The sequence below is a fragment of the Natator depressus genome, chromosome 7, assembly GCF_965152275.1.
Source record: "Natator depressus isolate rNatDep1 chromosome 7, rNatDep2.hap1, whole genome shotgun sequence".
Taxonomy (NCBI): Eukaryota; Metazoa; Chordata; order Testudines; family Cheloniidae; genus Natator; species Natator depressus.
In genome coordinates this window covers 101,685,161-101,706,228 of record NC_134240.1, presented here as the reverse complement: position 1 = coordinate 101,706,228, position 21,068 = coordinate 101,685,161, and the positions used below count along the sequence as shown (strand labels likewise).

Below are 21,068 nucleotides of genomic sequence, written 5' to 3'. Positions count from 1 at the left end.
ATAAACATATTCCAGATTTTCACCCCAAAATATGCTATAGAAAAAATACATTCATGGTATGATATACACAAAAAATTTCAATAACTTGAGATCAGTCATTTCACATTTACATCAAAAGGAAACAGGCCTATTGCTAGCTGACAGTTCTTTAGATGCCACCCACTATTAAACTCAGCTGTTGAAATCCAAGTCAAACTCTATTTGCAACATGAACAACTTACTGTCAGGAAGCCTGACAACAAAATTTAAATGTAAAACACTGAATGAGATGAAGCTGTGTGAATACTCGGCTAGATCCTCTCTGTTGTCCTGCATCTTCTATAGTCACCTGTGCCATTGCAAAGTGAGTGTAACACATTATCAATTCAGAATGTTAATGATTTACCCCATTTCAAGCACTTTGCACTGGTGTAAATTTTAATACACAAGGCAAGGAACAGTGGAGGATCAGGTCACCTGCCTATGGAAAAGGAAGATACCTTCCCATTCCACAAGATGGATGTTCCTGATGCACAATTCACTTGCCCAATCCAAACTGTGGTCTAGGCACCTTGGGTGGTCCATGGAGACCTGTCTGGTGATGTGGTACTGGCTCTCCTGCTGGTTTACAGCTTCCAAATTGCAGCTAAACACACATCAAATAATTTTCTAATTTTTTTCCCCATGTAAGCAATTGCTGTAGTTGAAGAGGTGACTCTGATATGTGATCACAAATTGGAAGAGGCTCACCAGACATTTTATTAACATGAGGCCCACACAAACATAAACATTTTAGCACCTCTGAATTAGATTATGTTTTTAGAATGATTTAAACATAAAAAGTGCTAAGGGTTGTTAACTATTGCTTGATGAATATACGCAATCAGGTCACATGAAAACTGAATTTGTTTTAATATGCCAAAATTTTAGAAGCCAAAATAAAAGTTCACTTATTGACTTTCTCTTTCCTTATCCTGGTGAGGATATTATCCACCTACTGCCCTTCCCACATTCCCCAGAAAGCTATTGGCTAACTATGTAGTGCTCCAAATTGATATAAGTTCAAATGTTTTAAGTTGCTGTGAACTCAGCTGGCAAGCCAGCTAATGTAGTAATGCACTGTATGGTGGCATGGGTTGCTTGTCAAATGGTTTGATCCTGCATTCCTTGCACAGCCCTAACTGAAGCATGGGATGAAGTGCAGTTTGACATGGCCATCTTCAAACCAAACCAGTCAATATTATAAGAGGGGACAAGGAAAATGAGTGTTGGCCTTGGAAATTTTTAACTCTGTAATTTAGGTATTTTAGTGGGTGCAGTTAAAAAGGCTTTCCATTTTAATCAGAAAGGGCAAAAATAAATAAAACTTTATCTACTGTATAGAGTATCAGTCACTGTAATAGATAGGCACTACATATGGTAGAATAAAAGTGGTATACGAGTATAAAATGAAGGAACTCCACTTGTATTTCTTGGGCTCAGTCATTTATACTGGGAATATTACTATTTCTTCCTCTTCATCATTCCTTTTCTTTCTTTGTTTCTCTCATCCTCCTCTTCTCTTGTTCCTTCCTTCTACATATTTCCCTCATATTCAAATGTTATTCTCAGCTACCATAATGTGAGTAGGCTTGTTACATACCCCATGACCCAACACTGAAGAAACACTGACACCAGCTCTCAGTAGTTTCACCCCAGGCTTAGATAGTTTCTATCTCTCCAGTGGTCTCAGAGCATCAAGAACAGAAAGGCTATCATTAAGGTAGCCCAGTTCAAGCCCATTAAAAGTTGTAGAAATCAGGATCAGGTTCCTAATTTGGACCCAGTAGCAATCGGGAAGGCAAATACTGCATTTGGAAGACCGTGAATAACATGGAAACGAATAGTTCTGAACAACATCAAGCACCTCAACATAAAATGGGAAGATTTGGAGAGAAGGGCAGTTGACAGGCCAGGATGGCAAATGTGGGTAGCCCAATGTGCAACAAAGCACGGGATGGACTAAGGTCTAAGGTAAGTATATGGTGAGCCAATGGTAAACTGGGTATGGGACAATATGCTTCCTGCAGCTAGTCATCCTCAAGAGGCAGGCTGCCACATATTACACCACCTGGAGTCTCTTGTTAACCTTGACTGATAGCACTAGATAAAGAAAGTTGTCATAGTCTAGGCCTGAAATGAAGAATATATGAATCACAGTTGCTAGTCCTCTTCAGAGGTATAGGCAGAGTCTTCTAGTTAGCGTTAGCTGTAAGAAGACATTTCTTGCAACTGGACCTATCTGGGTCTAGGAGACACATATAGTAGTACTCAGACTCCAACATGGACAAATTCAAGCTAGTACATTTTGGGAGAAAGACACTTGGAAAGCAGTAATTGTGAAAAATACTTAGAGATGACAGTGGATAGTTGATTAGGTTTACTTACAACGTGATATGGCATCTAAAAAGGCTCCTGCAATTTTGGCTGCATACACAGAGGTGTCACATCATGAAACAGGAAGGTATGGCTTCATCACTTGAGATATTTAAAACTAGTTTAGACAAAAGCCTAGATAAATGGCATGAACATACCGTACTTGCGGTGGAATGGACTAGTCAACCTAATAGATCTTCTCCATCTCTCATTGTGATGATTCTATGAACTCAAAAGAGCTCTATTTTTCATTTTCTCACAGGTGAAAAAAATCAAACCAATTTCCTTTCATTTTAATCAGCAGTTTACATGATTCATGACTTTTGCTAGGTTTCCTAAGATTTGTCACAGTTAAAGTCTGACAATATTTGAGTGCTCATTAATTTTTGGATCCTAACAAGACCATGCCCTTTTGGAGGCATTATATCAGTTGTATTTAAAAATCTCACATAGGAAAGCTGTAGTAAGGTGACAAAACGTCTTGTTATGTATTATACAGAAACACATACATTTGCATATTACACTGTCATGTGTATAAACAGTGTAAGCAATTTAAAAAGACAACACTTCCCACCTGGTTACCACAGTTATTTCCTCTTAAAGTATAGGTGGATAAATTGTGATAATCTCACCCTCATTTTCTAATAACTTCTGGCAAATGCTGACTTTTTTAATGGAAACCACTGTTTCTCTTGACCCCTGAGTAGTCTCAAAAAGTATTCTAGATAACCACTTCTAGCGTAAATCACATGCAGCGTCTAAACCGTGTGCAGCAGAGCCTTGCATGCATAGCATTTGCCTCTCAAAATACCAACAGAACATTTGTTCTTCAAAGTAAGCTCGCAAATGCCTCAGATATACAGGTATCATGGCTAAGCAGAGAAGTGAAAGAGTTAAATCAATAGCATCAGTCAGAGAGGATGCTCCTCCTATGTTCTTCTTGCCCCTCCCCATTTCCCTTATCCTCCTTACTATGGTTTGTCATTTCTGTGACTTCCAATGGCAAGAGGTTTGTGTCTAATAACTATTCATGTTCAAATTGTGTTAAACACTCTGCCACTGGGAACCTAGCACCTTTGCAAATCCAGCTACTGATTTAGTGCCTCAATATGGATTTAGAAACCAAACCTTGTCCTCTGTTTTGAAAATCTTGTCCTCACTGATCCATCCTGCAGAAAGTTCCCATTGATAAGTTACCCGGGATGTACAGCAGCAGCTTTTCTGTATAGAATATCTGCTATTTAATCATTTTGCCTTAATAAATAAAATGAAATAAATAATAATACTAATTATAACAGTAAAGGTTACTGTTACACATTTCAGAGATGGGGAGCTACTGAGTCTAGTGGCAACAACAGGGGACGAGGAAACATGTCCACCGGGATTCTATGCCTTGCTCTGCCACTGAGCCAGTGTGTGACTTTGAACAAAATCCTTTTGTGTCTCATTTTTCCCCTCATCCGTAAATGGAAAAAACGCAATGGTTGTTGTGAGGTTTAATTAATTAATGTTCATACTGTGATCAAAGGCAAAGTACTTCAGATGGGATGTAATCAAGGTTCTGCCCACCTACGATCACTACTACATCCGATGGTATTGTTCACAAGAGAAAGTGTGCTAGCTTTGGTGTCTTTGCCAAATTCCAACTCATCTGAATATGTTTGCCTCTCTGCATTCTCTCCCTGCATGGTCAATATTTTTCTTGCCCTAAACTGATCCATAGTTTTTGCTTGTGCACTGTAAAACAGCTGCTGCGTTCCACTCCAGTGGAGGTTACGCTTCAGCAGTGACTAAAGCAATCCCTACAACATCTACTTCTCACCTAACTCACAGATGTGAGGATTAATTTTATATTTGTCAAATGCTTTGAGATATTTGGAAGAAATATTTTAAAGCCTTGCAAAACATTGCTGGGGATGAAGCCGCAGCCTTTACACGTGGAAAATTGCCATCTATTTTAGTTGCCAGATGACTGGTCTTATTATTTTATTTTATTATGGCCTTCCAAATTAAAGCTAGAAACAATCTTTTTTTAATCATAAAAAGCACAAACCAGGCTGAATCCATTCATTTCTTATTTTCCACAATCTCTATTTTAAAAGTGAATTCTTAAGAACAAAGACTTTGTTGAAATTCTCTTTTGGGCTTAGAGCTTATATGGTGTTTGGAACAAATATATCAGAGTTACAGACACTTAAAGATAGGGGCTTTATGCTGAAAACATAGGTACCACTTTATCCTATATTGTGGCAGGTGGCATCCATCACTGGTATGGTAAACATTATATCCACAGCAATCCTAGAATTTAAAATGTCCAGTTTGCACTCAGACTCATCATGGATTTATTCTTGCAGAAGCAAAGATTTGTATTACCTGCTTACATAATAATGCTATGATGGGTCTGTTCCAGTCTGAATCTCTGAAACAGACTCAAGTTTATGCAAATTACTCACCTGTCTCATAACTCCACTTAGGAACTTGAATGGACAATTTGATGTCATTGCCAGTACACTGTTTATCAGAATTATCTTCTTTTTGCTTTGTGACTATTAAAGTATTAATTCCTTTGGCTGTATCCACAAATGCTGGACATTCAGAGGGAGATGTACCTTTCCAAGGGCATGCAGTACCCAAATATTCCTTTTCTGCTGTCTGTTTTTTATCTACATTATTTTCTTTTAAATCTGCATTTGAATTTGCTCTGAGTGGAGTCTTGTTTTCTTCTGGGAGCTTTGTTTTAAGTATCTCTGCTATTGACTCTCCATTAGCTATGCCATCTGCTCCATCTGGTGTTAATCTGGGTGAACTGCAATTTATATTGAAGGACAATATTGATCTATGAATTTTTTGGCTTTTAATTTGAAGTTGGTCAATACATACAGAAAGTGACTTGTTGAAGTAATAGATTGTATTTGGACAATCCTGGGAAATTTTGAAGTGAACAGATGAAGTGAATGAAACTGGTGCTTTTTTCCTGTGATTGCTGCCTGGAGGAAATATTCTGTTTTCTTTGTTTTCAATGTTAAAAATCCAGTCTCCGTGCCCTTCACATACTTGTGAATAAGATTCAGAAACCTTTAATCTGGTGGCATATCGGTTTCTATAAGATTCTTGATTATGCAAAGGTTTGCAGTGCTGAGCTCGTCCTGCATTGTTTGAAGTAGCAGTAGTGTTCATTAGTACATCACCTCCCCAGCATTTCAAACACAGAGAATCAGTAACAGCTACCTGCACTGGGTTGTTAAAAGGTGGAACAACCCGTCTAGTGGTAACTGTTATGGATGCGAATCCTTTTTTACGAGAGTTTGTTCTAGATACGTTGTCATCGAAAGATGCCTGAATTCCTAATCTGCTGGAAAGTAACATGAATGCTCTATTAATGTTGACTGAACTATGATTAGCCAGAGATTGCTTCATATGATAAGTATTAGGCTGAGTGATCACAGACTGCATCGGCAAAGCAGACCCATTTTCTTTTGATTTAGTCTCATCAATCAACTGTGAAATGACTATGGATGAAATCATTTTTGTGTTTTGTGATGCCACAGACTCCTGCAAATGAAAAAGACCCATATTATTAAAATATTCTATTGTCAAACATACAACTATTTCTCCTTCAGAGTCTATAATAGGGTTTGGTCAAGGTTTCTTGTTAAATTTCTTTTTAACAAAATTTCAGTTTGCTTTCTGTCATTTCAAAGACATGTTCGTAAAATCAATTCAGAATTGTCTAGAAAAGTTCAGCAAAAATCGGATCCATTTTATGCAAAAATTAAACATTCGGAAACCATTAGTGTGAATGATTAACTAATTCTCTCAGTTGGAGTATCTGGTCCTATGTTTGTCTAACAATATATGTGTCAATGGTGATTGTCAATTTCAGATTATAACCTGCTCTTTCATGCTGATCTACTGAAATATTAAAAGTGCTTTAAGCACTTACAACCTGTACAAAATGAACAACGTAGGTGTACTGTGATTTTCTGTGGAGTGTTTATGTGGGAGTTGGGTCAGTGCTGCTGCACAAAAGCATCAAATATGACCGAGGGGGAAACTCCTCCATGTTCTCTCCAATAAAAGATATGCACAGATTTCTGTAAGTGCTTTGGATACCATTTAATTCACGAGCTTAACATTTGCTGGATGCACAAAATGACAGGGTAAGGAGGCATTTGCCCAAGATTGATTGACAGCAGTCCAGACTCATTTTTCTAACCACAACAATCACCATCTATCTTAACATAATGTACCTGATGTCCTTAGATGTGACAAAGAGTGTGGTATTGTATTAAAATTTATCTGATAAATGTAAGCATGAAGTTTAACTCTACCTACAATTATTATCTAGATGACTGGTTACACAATGTTTATTTCATGCAGCGTATATGGCCCAAATTCTCTGCTGCTGTGAATTGTTACATCTCCACTAAGGTCAATGTTAGCTGCATCAATTTATACCAGCAGGGAATTTGGCCGTATGATCTGAGCATCCTCAGTCCTCACTTAGTCAAAGTTCGCACTGAGTCACAAAGTAAATTCTACATGATTTGGACCATGGTGAATTCTCATCTGAATGACTTATTTTTTTATTTAAGTGGTTTATGGGAGATATTTTATTGCTCATGAAGTTAGCCAGATTGATAGCCCTGGAAACTCAACTGAAAGTGATACCACTCTCAGCCACCATCCAAACTTCTCTAAAACAGTTTCACTAGTACACCTCAACCTTGTTCTTGAGGGACAATCTTTTGGGGTAAGCAGGATTTCTTTATATCCCTTCTGTCCTTAATTTTTCTGCGGTGTGTGCCATTCAGGCAGCCAACTGAGGTGATGGGTTGTGTGATGTAAACACATGTCTACCAGGAACTATGCTGAGGTATAAATCCATGTCATGTATGGCACCAAACAATTGGTCAAAATCATTGATCATTACCAATATGGCTAAAGGCAATCCTGTGACCATTAAGTCAAAGGCTCCATAGCCCATTACCCAATCCCCTCAGCCAGCCATCATCTCAGAGTTACAAACACCAGAGTTTTACAAACTCTGTCAACCACACACCTCATTTGGAACCAGAAGTATGCAATCAGGCAACAGCTGAGACGCCCCCCACCAAAAAAGGCAAATACAGTCAGGTACTGTGTTCAAGTTAAACTACTAAAGAAATGAAGGGAAATATTAAGAAAAAATATTTGACAAGGTTTGACAGAAAACTATTTCTGTGCTTGTTTAATTTAAATTAAGAGGGTTAAAAGCAGCATTTTTTTTCTTCTGCATAGTAAAGTTTCAAAGCTGTATTAAGTCAATGTTCAGTTGTAAACTTTTGAAAGAACAACCAGTACATTTTGTTCAGAGTTATGAACAACCTCCATTCCTGAGGTGTTCATAACTCTGAAGCTCCACTGCAATTGTATATTCAGAGACACACTGCTATTATCTGACTTGAACATGAGAGTATTCAGGATGTACATTTGCACATAGTTAGATAAATATATATTCAGATATACACACCAAAATGTTCAATTTAGATAACCACAGTTATGAATATCTGGAGTAAAGTACAGGACATCTTCATATACTAGAAAATGCACAGTCGTTTAATACACATTTTGTTTATATTACAAAAATAAAACACCCATATAGTTTGACTTCATAGCCACAAAATGCTACTCTAATTTCCCTCAATTTATGAGAACCATCCCTGTGTATTTGTAATTGTACCAGGTATTAGATGACACATTACACACAGAAGGTCACAAGGTTCTGCTAAATCATAAGTAGGGACAGGACTATGGCAGAAATTTATGGCCTTCTTAAAGTCTTTGCTGAGGCTACTTGCCCTTATCAGATTGGTCATAACAAGAAAGGGGAAAGGTGGCTTGCTCACCTGCTTACAAAGATCATCTGCCCCCATCCCTCCCACCATAGCCAAGCTGCAAGTAACAACAAGCGTAGTAAGCTTTAGTATCCAGTTAATTATGCAAAGCTTTGGAATTTGTTAGGTAGATGAGGAGAATATGAATATAAAGGGGATGATGAAAGATGGAAGAATGTTTTATTTTTTTAGAAGGACTGTGTGTTTGCATGAGTTTAGGTGGTATTCAATACTCTATTCTTATACCACACCTGTCACAATGGTATTTGAGCACCCAAGACTTCAATGATAAAACAATAATTTTATATAAATATTGACTAATTTGGACAGCAACCACTGTAAAATATAGCCTGAGAGGGAGAAAATATTCTCCTGAGGTTTAATATTTTTCTTGAAGGCTGACAGCAATCTATTCCATTCAAGGAACTATGTTCACTTCAGAAATTTGTTTATTTCTCTTGTTTCTGGCCCTGGAGTCAAGTTGTACTTGCTTTGCTATTTCTGTTGAAATTTTCCCTGTGTCATCTCAGACCCTTGTCTCTCTCTCTCCGCACTTCTAAACTCCTTCTCTTGACATTATTATTTATTTCTACAACAGTAGCACCAGCTCCAGAGCCTCACACCAGAGCACTGAAATCTCAGGTGATCACAGGGCCTCCTGCTGTTAGTGTTCTGAGATGGGAGGCTCAGAGTGATAAGTCTGAGGTCCATGGGGTATCTCCTGTGGAGGAATCCATGTTGAAGACCATCACACTCTGTGCAAACTATTCCCCTGTTTACTGTGGTATTGCCATAACAGGAAAATAGCACAGAATACTGTCTTTTAAATAATCCTCAGATTAAGGTTTCAGGAAGGTAGATTTTTGGGACTTAAACAGCAGATCAAATCTAGAGCAAATCCAGGGAAATTTTCCCTGTCTTCTAAACTAACTGTTTGTGACTCTGACAATTCAATATCTTCCCAGCTCCAGGGAATGTGTTTTTTCCCTTCCCTAATTTTTTTCCATGGCTTGAATAATATTTTCTTCATATTGTATTGTACTATATTTACCTCAACTTGCATCTTTAAGACCTTTGCATGGCTTCCAATCTTCTCAATCTCCCTTCGATTTTTACAGATCAATAAGGATAAATGTTCTTTAAAATGCATTATTTTGTATGTCTTTCGTGTGCTCCAGCAATTAACATGAAAATTACTTAATTCCTTTTGTTAAGTACAAAACTGATGGAAATCACATGTAATGGTCCAAATGCAAGTCAGAAATGCTTCTGATTAGTTTCAGCTCATGTAACAGTATTTTGAATGAGTAAATTATAAAAATAAATAGCAAATAATGTCTCCTCCCAATGTTTTGAGATGGTAATGAGTCTCTCTGACCTGGCCCTACATTCTTTTGGGAGTTTCCAAGCTTCATAGTCTTAATGCAAAAGGAAAGAGAATTCTGGTGAATTGCAAATCCATGGCTTTATTTTCAGGGGATCAGAGGATGGGAGTATCCCACACATTGCTTAGCTCACTTGTATCGTTGGTTGAGCCTGCCTGGGATATTTCTCAAAAACTTACTTTTCTCCAAAATATGCATTTTATTTTTCTTCAACAAGAATATAGATAAAAAGATGAATTACATCTACTGCAAACAGAATTATGACCACTTAGCCATCACTTTATTTGGTGTTTCTGTTGCCTAAGTTGAGTGTGACTAAAAAAAAAACAACTGTAAACACACTATATGGAGACAGGGTGATCATTTTTTAACCTGAATGAATTCTGCTGACTACTATGAAAGCTCAATGGCGGGGTTTTTTTGTTTTTACCTTAGTGGAGTCCGAATCTCTCTCTGCAGCATTGTCGTGCTGATGGCTTTTGAGTTCTTTTGGATCGTTAGCACCACACTGTTTTTCTCTGATTCCTGGGGGAGGAAAGACGGTAGAAATGTTACTGTCAACTACATGATGGTAGAGCTAAAATGGGGTATAAAACTGAGTACAAATAGAAGGCAAAAGGGTATTACTAACTGATTCTGAATGGTCTGGGATCCACTTATCTGAGAGATCGCATTTCCCTGTTTCCAGTGGTTGCACTTTAAACCACACTGCGAGGCTGCTCCCAGGATTGGTTCCAGGACAGTCTCACACTGTACTGAGGCCTGATCAAAAGTCCATTGAAGACAATGGAAGGTTTCCCATTGTTTTGGAGTACAGGCCTTCACAAATTGGCTGTCTTTTGCAGCCTACAGAGTCTGAGACTAGTGTCGGATACAAGACATTATGGACCTTGTTTTTATTTCAACTAAGGACATTATAAACTACCCTGGCAGTGCAAAGGGGCCTTAAAGTGGTCATAAATCACATTAGTAAATATCAGTATATTTATCTGGTCTAACTTTTGTTTGATTTATTTTGTTTGGCTGTTGGTTTGAGGGGTTTTTTAGTTTTCTGGGTAGCATGGTGTCTGGGATTGCTGTAACTGGGCATTCTTTAACACCACACCTTGTGAGTCATTTTACATAAATTACATTTCTTTGCTTCTCAGTGCTCATTTGAAAATGTAATCTGTAAAGTAATAAAATAAGTATTTAAATGGCATAAAATTCCTTCACTCTTCTGCCCAACCAACTCTACAGTAAAAATTTGTCGGAACATAGGCTTTAGTTTTCGCAACACACTGCACAAGGCTGCAGTTTTTACTACATGTAATTTAATTTTACATATATTGTTGTATTAGCAGAGGAATAGAAGTCAGATCCTCTTACTGTAGAAACTGCTTATTAAACCTCATCTGCAATAGCAGGTTTGATTCCTTCCCACTGGTGCAGAGTTCAGGGGCGGGGGTACTGTTTGACTCCATCTGCTTCAGTGAGAACTGCTCTTCTGAGAGTTCCATTGTGGGAAGGCAGCTGCAAATTGCAGCTGGGGCTCTAGGCCCTAGGAGGCCTGCTAGCAGAGGCTGCCCAGAAGGATTCAGTGATACAGAATATCTCTTGGAGTGCCCCTAGTTCACTTTGAGAGCAGTGCTGACTGGCTGCAGACCTCTTCGCACTGCTTCTTATGGGCACAGTTTCCACCACGGGGGCTTGGCTGACATCACTCTGTGGTGGATCAATCTCACTATGAACAGTACTAGTCACCATATTAAAAGAAGGCTGTTGTTGCCATGGAAAGTGCACAGTCATGGAGCCACAGAGAAGATACCAAGGCTGAAGAATCCAGCAATGAGGAGGGGGATGAAGGGAGTCCGGAAGGAGTGGGTTTGATGGGAGCCAACAGAAGTTCTTGCAAAGGTGAAAGACAGAGGTCATGGAGTCATGTTTTACACCAGTAAAAGCTCCAAGAAGTAGGGTATAAATAGGCAGAGAACTCAGGATTGATGTTTGGAATAAGATTCTTTCAGAATTACTTAGCAACACAGGATTCCTGGTGACAAATTAACCCTTCTCAGGTGCCACATAAATAGTAATAACGGCTTCATTCCACCACTAATGAATGCTCTGGAGCTGCCACTTCCTTGGTTTAAAACACCCGGAGCTGCTGGAACGGAAGTGACTAGGAGGGGTCCTCAGCTTTGAAACTCCCCTTTGTCTGAAAGAGGCCAAACAAATCTGCTGACCTGCAGAGGAAGCTGCAAAACCTACAGATGTCCACAACTGTTTGCGAAAGGGGAAGTACAATGTGGGTTGGTGTTTGTAGGGAGAAAGGGGTGCTTGCAGTGATAAATTAAATGTGGATATTTCGATGAAGAGAGACTGTTGCATGTGTTCATTTTCTTGTATTATTTGTCAAATGTGACTCTCCTCTGTGCTTTTTAAATATTAATTTTAATAAATAAATGTGGATAAGTGGCCAAGGTAGGTCATCAAAGCAAAATGTAAGAATTTAGTTCAGGAGAAAATCAGAGGTTTGCCAAATGCAATGGTAGTAACTGAAAAGTCATTAACCTACAGTTTTCAATTGTTTCCTATTATAAGTAAAGTTGGAAAACTGCAGTTCTCTCAGATAGCTCTGTGAGGCAACTGTGGGTAAATACTGACTTTTTAATGCTAATCACAGCGTATAAGGAAAGCTGGAAGGCTGCATAAAGATAAACCAAAACTGAGCAAGCATGCTGTACCAGATGTTTTTTTTCCCCTGTGTTTCTCTCAGATGACTTGTATTCAAAGTCCAAGAGAAAGAAGAAACACTACAAGGTCAAACAAGGATAAGATGTCAAAGTCTACAGAGAAATATGTAAGATGTAAATTACTGCTTTCAAGGTAACCTCTCCTAGCGTATGTTTTCACAGCAAAAAAACATGTGTCCTCAACTTAGCTAATTCAAGTCCAGCCCTAGGCTCACTTGCAGGCTTTAACTTGAGCTGCTAACCCAAGTTCCCATGTCTTCACTGATATTTTAACTTGAGTCAGCTAACCTGAATTAAATACACCCCTTTTTTTCCACAGTGAAAACATATCCATAGACAGCTGTGGCTACAGTCCACAGATTCAACCTCTTCACTCCACACAGATCTCCTTGGTGTAGGTTTGTTCAGCCATTTTGTAGTCGGAGAAAGTTAGAAGAGAAGTGGGAAGTGAATGTTTCTCCTGTCTGCTAAATCATTCAGTTCGTTTTTTTACATAGTATCCTGGGTAATGACAGTCGTATGCTACCATGGGAATCCCAGTGTTGGCAGATATTTTTGGCAAACAATTTAACAATTGCTGTAATGGATTAATAAAAGTAGTGAATAAACCTCCACCAACGTCCCTGCTATTATTCAAATACATATTCTTGGAAGCCTCACGTTTGTTAATTCATGTGAACAGTAAAAACACCAATACTGACCTTATGAAAAGAGCTTGAAGCTCCTCATTTAAAATGAGGACACTGCATGAAATAACAGCAGCTTAGATTAGAAGTAAATGTCAGGCTCAGAGCACCCATACAGGTTCTTGTTGCTGACAAAGTGCTTTGTGCTATAACAATTATCTTTCAACAAAATATAAAGTTCAATATTTCCCTGACACACAGCTATGGGAGTCATGGCATTTCAAGTATTTCCCATCAGTGTGGGGAGAAAAGAAAGCTTGTTCCTGCCTGATATGAAGTCCTGAGGAGTTCTGTTTTATCCTATTCCATTTGTAACCTATTTTCACAGACCCTGTCTTTAAGGCTGAGGAAGACTTTTCTGGTCCCTCAGTACTTCCAACAGTATCCTCAGGCTCTGTAGATGGCTGCATGCTGAATGTACAGTCCAGTTCGTGAAAATGGGGGAGGCAGCTGTTGGCATCCTGTCCCTTGCTATCTATATTGCACCTTTAGCCCTTTTATTTTCTCACAGCCCTGTTTGTGGGCCAAATGATACACTCCTTGGTATCTGGACACCAGAGCACAGCCTGTGGTGTTCATAATTACAGAGTGGAGCTGGAACTGAATCTTCAACTCACAAATGCCTGGATATCTGCCTTGGGCCAACTGGCAGCACACTCAGGTGATGTCTGAAACTGGCTTGTTAAAACACAGAGATTACAAAGATGGGTATGCTGGTGAGAAACAGTATGTTATGAACCTAAGGTGTACACAGCACAATTTTTACAGGCAGGGACTCTATAGAAAGCTTGATAGAAACTCAACCAGACAGGCCACCGTTGCAACTATGGCACCAGAACTTCTGGTCTTGGCTGGCACTACACTTGTGTAAATGGGCATGCTGCAGAATGACATGGTGTCATAAATATAAAGGGAAGGGTAACCACCTTTCTGTATACAGTGCATAAAATCCCTCCTGGCCAGAGGCAAAATCCTTTTACCTGTAAAGGGTTAAGAAGCTAAAGTAACCCTTCTGGCACCTGACCCAAAATGGCTAATGAGGAGACAAGATTCTTTCAAATCTGGAGGGGGGGGAACAAAGGCTTTGGTCTGTCTGTGTGATGCTTTTGCCGGCAACAGATCAGGAATGCAGCCTTACAACTCCTGTAAAGTTAGTAAGTAATCTAGCTAGAAAATGCGTTAGATTTTCTTTTGTTTAATGGCTGGTAAAATAAGCTGTGCTGGATGGAATGTATATTCCTGTTTTTGTGTCTTTTTTAACTTAAGGTTTTGCCTAGAGGGATTCTCTATGTTTTGAATCTGATTACCCTGTAAGGTATTTACCATCCTGATTTTACAGAGGTGATTCTTTTACCTTTTCTTTAATTAAAATTCTTCTTTTAAGAACTTGATTGATTTTTCATTGTTCTTAAGATCCAAGGGTTTGGGTCTGTGTTCACCTGTACAAATTGGTGAGGATTCTTATCAAGCCTTCCCCAGGAAAAGAGGTGTAGGGCTTGGGGGGATATTTTGGGGGAAGACGTCTCCAAGTGGGCTCTTTCCCTGTTCTTTGTTTAAAACGCTTGGTGGTGGCAGCATACGGTTCAAGGACAAGGCAAAGTTTGTACCTTGGGGAAGTTTTTAACCTAAGCTGGTAAGTATAAGCTTAGGGGGTCTTTCATGGAGGTCCCCACATCTGTACCCTAGAGTTCAGAGTGGAGAAGGAACCTTGACACATGGTATACCTCGCTCAGAGCAACTGCAGTCAAAGCAGTGGGGTGAATGCCTGTCATTGGAAGAAATTGTGTGTGGGGGCACCAAAAGGCATTTAGCACCCCTATTTTTAGTAGTGCAAGTTGCACACTTTCATTCAGTTGACAACATTAATCTCTGTTGACAACTTTCAAATTTACTTCCCCACTACCCTCTGATCTCTTCCTCTCTCTTCAAACTCCCATCCATGCTATCACTCTGTGGGCACCTCTTCGTGTCATGACACAGTGTTGCATGGGTTCTTCCTCTCTAGCTCCCCACTGTAGGTAGTTTGCCTTTACGTGCCACTCAGCCCTCCGGCTGAGAAGCGATTAGTTAACAAAATGTTCAATGTAGTCCAAAGTCCCAGAGAATCAACCTGTCTTCTGAGCTTAATCCCCTCCTGGGATTAATCCACTGTATTTCCCTGCCTCTGGTACTGAGCACTGTACTGCCCAGTCAAAGTATTTCTGAGGCCTCTAGCCTCCCACAGTCTTTGGCATTTCAGCTCTTCACAGAGTGAGCAAGTGAACAAACGAGTGAGCAAGCAAGCAAGCAACCCTGCCTGCTCCCTGTGGCTCCTTCCCTCTTTACTGAACTCTCAGCCTATTTATAAGTCCCAGGGGTCTGCTGAGTTTTCACCTGATCCTTTCAGTCCCACCTTGTCTGGCTGACAGGTAACTACGTAATGACCACTGTGGTGAAGTGAATTTGACTAACTGGGCCTTTAGCTCTTTCTTGCTTGTTCAGCCCATCCCATATACTTTATGCCCTGACTTGACCTGTGTTGCCTTCATCTTACCTCCATCTTTAAGTCTCTCCTCAGAACAAACTTCTCAGAGTCCTTCAACTATAGTTCTCTCTTAAATAAGGGTTTAGTAGAGAAATGTTGGAACAGACACACGTTGGAACTAACAAGAAAGCTGATAAACATCTCCACTCAATCATCTGCTTTTTGTTGATCCTCGAGCCTTATCCTATATCTCCAAATTGTCTGTTTAAATAGTAAGTATTCAAGGACAGGGACTTTTTTTGGCTGTCTGTAAAACACTTAGCACTATACAAATAATTTCTAGCACTATATAAATAATATTAGAAAGAGAAAATTCACCTTCATTGATCATATATAACTAAAGATTTAGAAACCATACAAGGTCTTTTATCAGCTGATAAATGTTACGTTCAAGTAGCACAAAACCGACAGTTTAAGATCCAAAAATATCTCAGAGGCAAGTCAGGCTCCCAGCCTTCCACTTCTGTGGCTAAAGAGTTTCACAAAGTTCTAAATTGTACCCAAGTCACTGGAATGTTTATAGTGTTTGTTACTAGGACAGTTATATTAGGATTCCATCTTCAAAACTTTTGTGGTAATTAACGGAAGTTGTTTTGATTTGACATTGATGTTTGAAGATGCTTGTAACTTATACATTAAAAACCAAAATGATCTCAGGTATAATTTAAAACTCTTGTTTAAGGCATTTTATCTATAGATAAGAGAGCCATGCAACTCTCCCATCCCAAGCTATATGCATATATTTATATATAGCGTCATTCAAAGACATGTAAGGAGTTTTATTTATACTGTTTAAAACAGTTTGGGTTTTTGTTGTTTTTCTTAATACTATTTAACTCAAAAACCTGAAAAATACTTGGGGGAAAAGATGTAATCATCAAAGATTCAGTACCCCAGCCTCCACAATGAAAGGCTAAGAAAGCTCCCAGTGCACATCTCAGATCTGCAGTGAGTCATCCAGCAAAACCAGGGAAGACCAGATTTGACATTCCTGATATTTCTAAGCCCTGTTCTATGCTGAAAATTGTGAAGTTCTGCCAGCATAGCTATGTCAGTTAAGAATGTGAAACAAGTCAGTAACTAACCAACATTGCTGTGCCAGCAAAAGCCCTAGCATAAAGGCTGTTATACTGGCAAAAAGTTCTTTAGCGAGTACAGCTTATTTTATTTGTTGAACTGGTATAAGCTATACCAGCCATCACCTGCAGGGGTCAAGAAGGGATTCCCTTCCTCCTCCTAGCTCAGCAAATCCTCTCTAATGTAGAAAAAGGCCGAAGGTAAGCCCTTCCTCCTCCGAGCTCAGCAAATCCTTTCTAATGTAGAAAAAGGCCGAAGGTAAAAGCCAAACTTACTCAGCACTTTTCAGGTTTCTTTATATTTCATCAAGAAGCAAATAAAATTGCATTTTTCTTCAATTGCAGGCCATCTTTATTAACACAAAAATGTACAACCAAGCTGAGGTCAACATTTAAAATGGGAATAGAGGTAGGCAAATGGTGAATATTTTTGAAAATCCCATCCTGCATATATAAACCCTGTATTCCCCGCCTGGGGTTTACCCCAAGCAACTACATGGAGTTGAAAACCACCTGTGCCATATCTCCACTAAACAAAAAAAACACACCTATTTTTTACAGTTAGTCATAGTGTTAATGAGCATTAAGAGAGCTTTTCAATTGAATTAACAGGGCCAGAGAGAGAGAGAAGGCATCAGCACTGCTATTGTATCTCTTTCAGCATCTCTACACAGAGCAACAGACAAAAGTTTGTAATGTAGCTCAGAGTGAAGTATTGGTTTAATTGGGGAATATAATAACAGCCATCTCCTTCCTTTGATTCCTTTTTGCAAACTGATCCACTCTGCCGAGAAAAGAAATTAAAAACCAAAACCAAAACCCAACCACCCCAAAATGAAGTGCTTCAAGTCTGTGCTAAAGAAGTATCAACACTTTAATACAGCTTCATTGGGGAAGTTTTTCAAAACAGAGTAAACAAAACAAGCTGAAGTCAGTCCTCTCCGCAAGAGGATTCATTGTGTAAACAACGTAGAAAATTATTTTCTTAAGATGTCAGGATAAATTTACTTTTATTACAAGGAGCATCATGAGATTTGTTAACTGAATTATCTTTCACTGCTTGCACATCTTGAAGCAGTAGTTGACTGCCTGCAGAGATGATTACAGGATCTGCCATGAAACGGACGAATGAGTTCTGGTCTGCTATCAGAAAGCCAGAAGTCGTAAATCTCTCATTATATGTGCTATTAGAAGCAAGGCTCTCATCAGGGGGCTAGCAAGAGTGCCATTGGCATAGGACCTATATTGTGAAGTCTGCTTTCATTCTACATTGCTATTATTTTGTATCCCTACTTAACAAAATAAAGTGCCCTCTTTATGGGATTACCTGCAGCTTATCAGCCATCCAGAGTTATTTTTAACAAGGTAGTCCCTTTTTTAAAAATTTCTATTTGTGTAGGGAAGAACCCAAGCATGTGCTTCGCTTTGCAGTACTGGGATATGCTAACAGATCTTCTCAGCTCCCTGAAGTAGTGAGGAACTCTCCTCACCTGCTGAGCCCATCTACTCTCTGAGTATAATGCAGGACAATGATTCCAACCGAGGGATGCAAAGAAGATATTACAGCAAGATTTTAAATAGTATGGAAATGATGTCTTTAGCTCATATAACATTGTCCATCACAGCTCCCTCAGGCAGCTTTTCTGACATGCTTAATTTACAATCATGAAAGCTAGATAGGCATGCGGCAGAGGCTTGCTTAGGTCTAAAAGATAAAATACCTGAGACACATGGAGAGGTGAAAGGTTCAGTCTGGATAGTGTTATATAGTCAGTTCATTTGGCATTGTTATTTTTCCTCAGTGCTTGAATTGTAGGGCTGGGATAAAAGGTGATTATGTCACACACATCCATTTCTGACTGCAGCTGTCAGAGAGCTGAGATAAAGTGGGAGCGCTTCACAACTACACTCTTACTTTTTTCTTCAGTTCAAGTTCCACCCATTGTCATCCATATACCCCCTTCCTTCCATCAGTTGAGCTGTACTCAGCCTACAGCAACAGTGAGGGGAACCAGAAGAATGGCGCATGCTAACCTCAACCCTTCTGAATGAAACATCCTACCCACCACAGTCTCTTCTGAGCCAAGGGGCTTAAAGCCACTCCACTTCTCCCACTCAGTAACTCACAGACCTACGTAACATGCAACTGATGTGTCTGGTCTTGGGAATCTATTTTTCCAATTCCACTGCAACAGGTTAAGAAACACAGATGATTGCCAAGATTAAAACAAAATGCAATCATATAAAAATAAAACAGAACATAAGCGGATTTTGTGCTTATCTCTAGTTTCAACAAAAGATAGCTGGTAATTGGTTTTTTTTATCACTGAAGCTTTAAATTTAAAAGTGGTAGTGAGTGTAGAAAAGCTTGATATTATGGCTTAAATGTTAAGGCCCCAGCTCTTTAATTTTCTATTCTTTTAGAAAATATTAGTAGTTAAATAACCCCTGTAGAATTTAACTTAAAAAAAAAATCACAAGCAGCAGAGGAAATCACAAAGAATGACATTTGAGTTACCAAAGAATTATATTTGATTTTGGAGCTGTTACCAGAATTAAAATGAGTAAAAGTTCTCAATTGTTAGCAGTTCTACCTGTTACCTCTATCTAAGCAGGGTAGTTCATACTAGGCAATGACTCTGTAGCATTTTCAAGAAGCAAGAAGCTAGTTGCCTAGCAACAAACCAAAATCTCATGCAAACCTAAAACCTCAGACCCCAAATTGACACGTTCAACAGCAAAATAAACAGCAAAGAAAATGAGATTATACTTTTTATCTCCTAAAGGACTTTCCTATTCTGCAATGTGACATCTTCTCATGAGCATTAAAACATATGGATTTGAGGCCAATACTGCCAACATTTACATATGCAAGTAACTTGACTCACAACAGGCCAAAAGTCATTCCCATGCATAAGTATTTTCATGACTGGTCTTTTAAAGAGTGACTGTTGGGTTAAACATCACGGGCTACTTTCTCTGCTGGCATCAGTGCACTGAAACCAGTAGAGTTATGCTAGCAGAGAATTTGTCACTGTGTATTTTAAAAAAAGATGATTTTTCCCCCTTATTACTGATGCACTATTCAAACTGAAAGAATTTTACAAATCTAATTTACCATTTACACTGTGCTTTCTCCGTTGGCTTTTTGCATTTCTTTCTGCCTGGGTACATTTTTTCTTGTCAGCTTATTCTTCATCCTTTATGTTCTCATGTAATAATATTTTCATGCTAAGGCTGAAAACACTGCAATGCATACTTTTAAAAATATCTGTATCTATTAGGACATTAAAAATCATGGTAATATTTGTATTGATGTTACAAATGTCAAATTTTGTCTTGTACAATTTTAAGGGAGGATTTTCAAAACACAAAAGTGAGTTAGGTGCTTAAGTTTGACTCAATAGCATCTCTCTAGTAGTTTGCCCTCACTATTGTTTTACCTTTGTTTTGATTAATTATGCTGAATTAGGGTGACCAGCTGTTCTTTTTAGGGGGGACTTTTTCTTATATAGGCACCTATTACCCCCCACCCCCATCCCGTTTTTTCACAGTTGCTATCTTGTCACCCTATGCTGAATACATGTCACATGTACAATCACTTATTAAGTGATTACTGTAGTGGTCACCCTTAAAAACTTGTCAGCTATTCTTTACAATGCATTGGAGAATGAAATTTTTTTACCTCAGGTTGCATTATTTTAAGTATTTCCTATAGCAACTAGTGCACAGTTTAGATAATGTTAATCCTGTAAGTGCTAAGGTAACCATATATATTCGTCTAAGAAAGCAAAACCAGAACGTTTTTAAGGGTGGCCGTTCTACAGTTAGCCCACTGGTTCCTATTTTAAGTACATGTATTAATCAAAGCTTGGAAGTTTCACTGGTTCTCTCTATGGAGAATCATGGACTAAGCACCCACAGAGCCTAAGTGTATCACAATCTGAAAAGTGATTTGTATTCTGTCAATCCCAACTTCCACTCAAAGTCAAATTCTGGTCCTATTCAATTCAATGACAGTTTTCCACTGGCTTCAATGGGACCAGAATTTAGCTGAGAGTCTCAAGCCATAACATAACTTTATGACAACTAGTTAAAGCAGATATACTCTGCTTAGGAAATTTCTTAAGTCATTATGGTGGTTTTCTGAAATGATAACTAGTGGCAAACTCACTGATTAAGAACCATGGAAAGTCTTCAGGCCAATATACAGTATTTAAAAGATTGACATGGAGTACAAGTATTGTAGGCTGATGACCCAGTCTTGGAAATACTTACTGCTGAGTATAATGCTTACATGGGACTGTAATCATTAGCAGATATGCTGGAGAATCAGGCCCTCAGGTATTGGTGAAGGAGTGACTTCTGCAGCAGTTAAGCTGAGCCTTAGGCTGG

General features: G+C 38.8%; 1 protein-coding gene across 1 annotated transcript in view; it reads right to left on the bottom strand.

The window, feature by feature from the left end:
* Positions 1-21,068, bottom strand: part of C7H10orf90 (chromosome 7 C10orf90 homolog) — a 92,846-nt gene that overhangs the window by 43,852 nt on the left and 27,926 nt on the right. Inside the window, exons 2-3 of the mRNA XM_074959169.1 lie at positions 10,086-10,180; positions 4,848-5,946 (exon numbers count right to left, since the gene is read on the bottom strand). Coding sequence (XP_074815270.1) covers positions 4,848-5,946; positions 10,086-10,180 — 1,194 coding nt within the window. The remainder of the gene's footprint in view (positions 1-4,847; positions 5,947-10,085; positions 10,181-21,068) is intronic.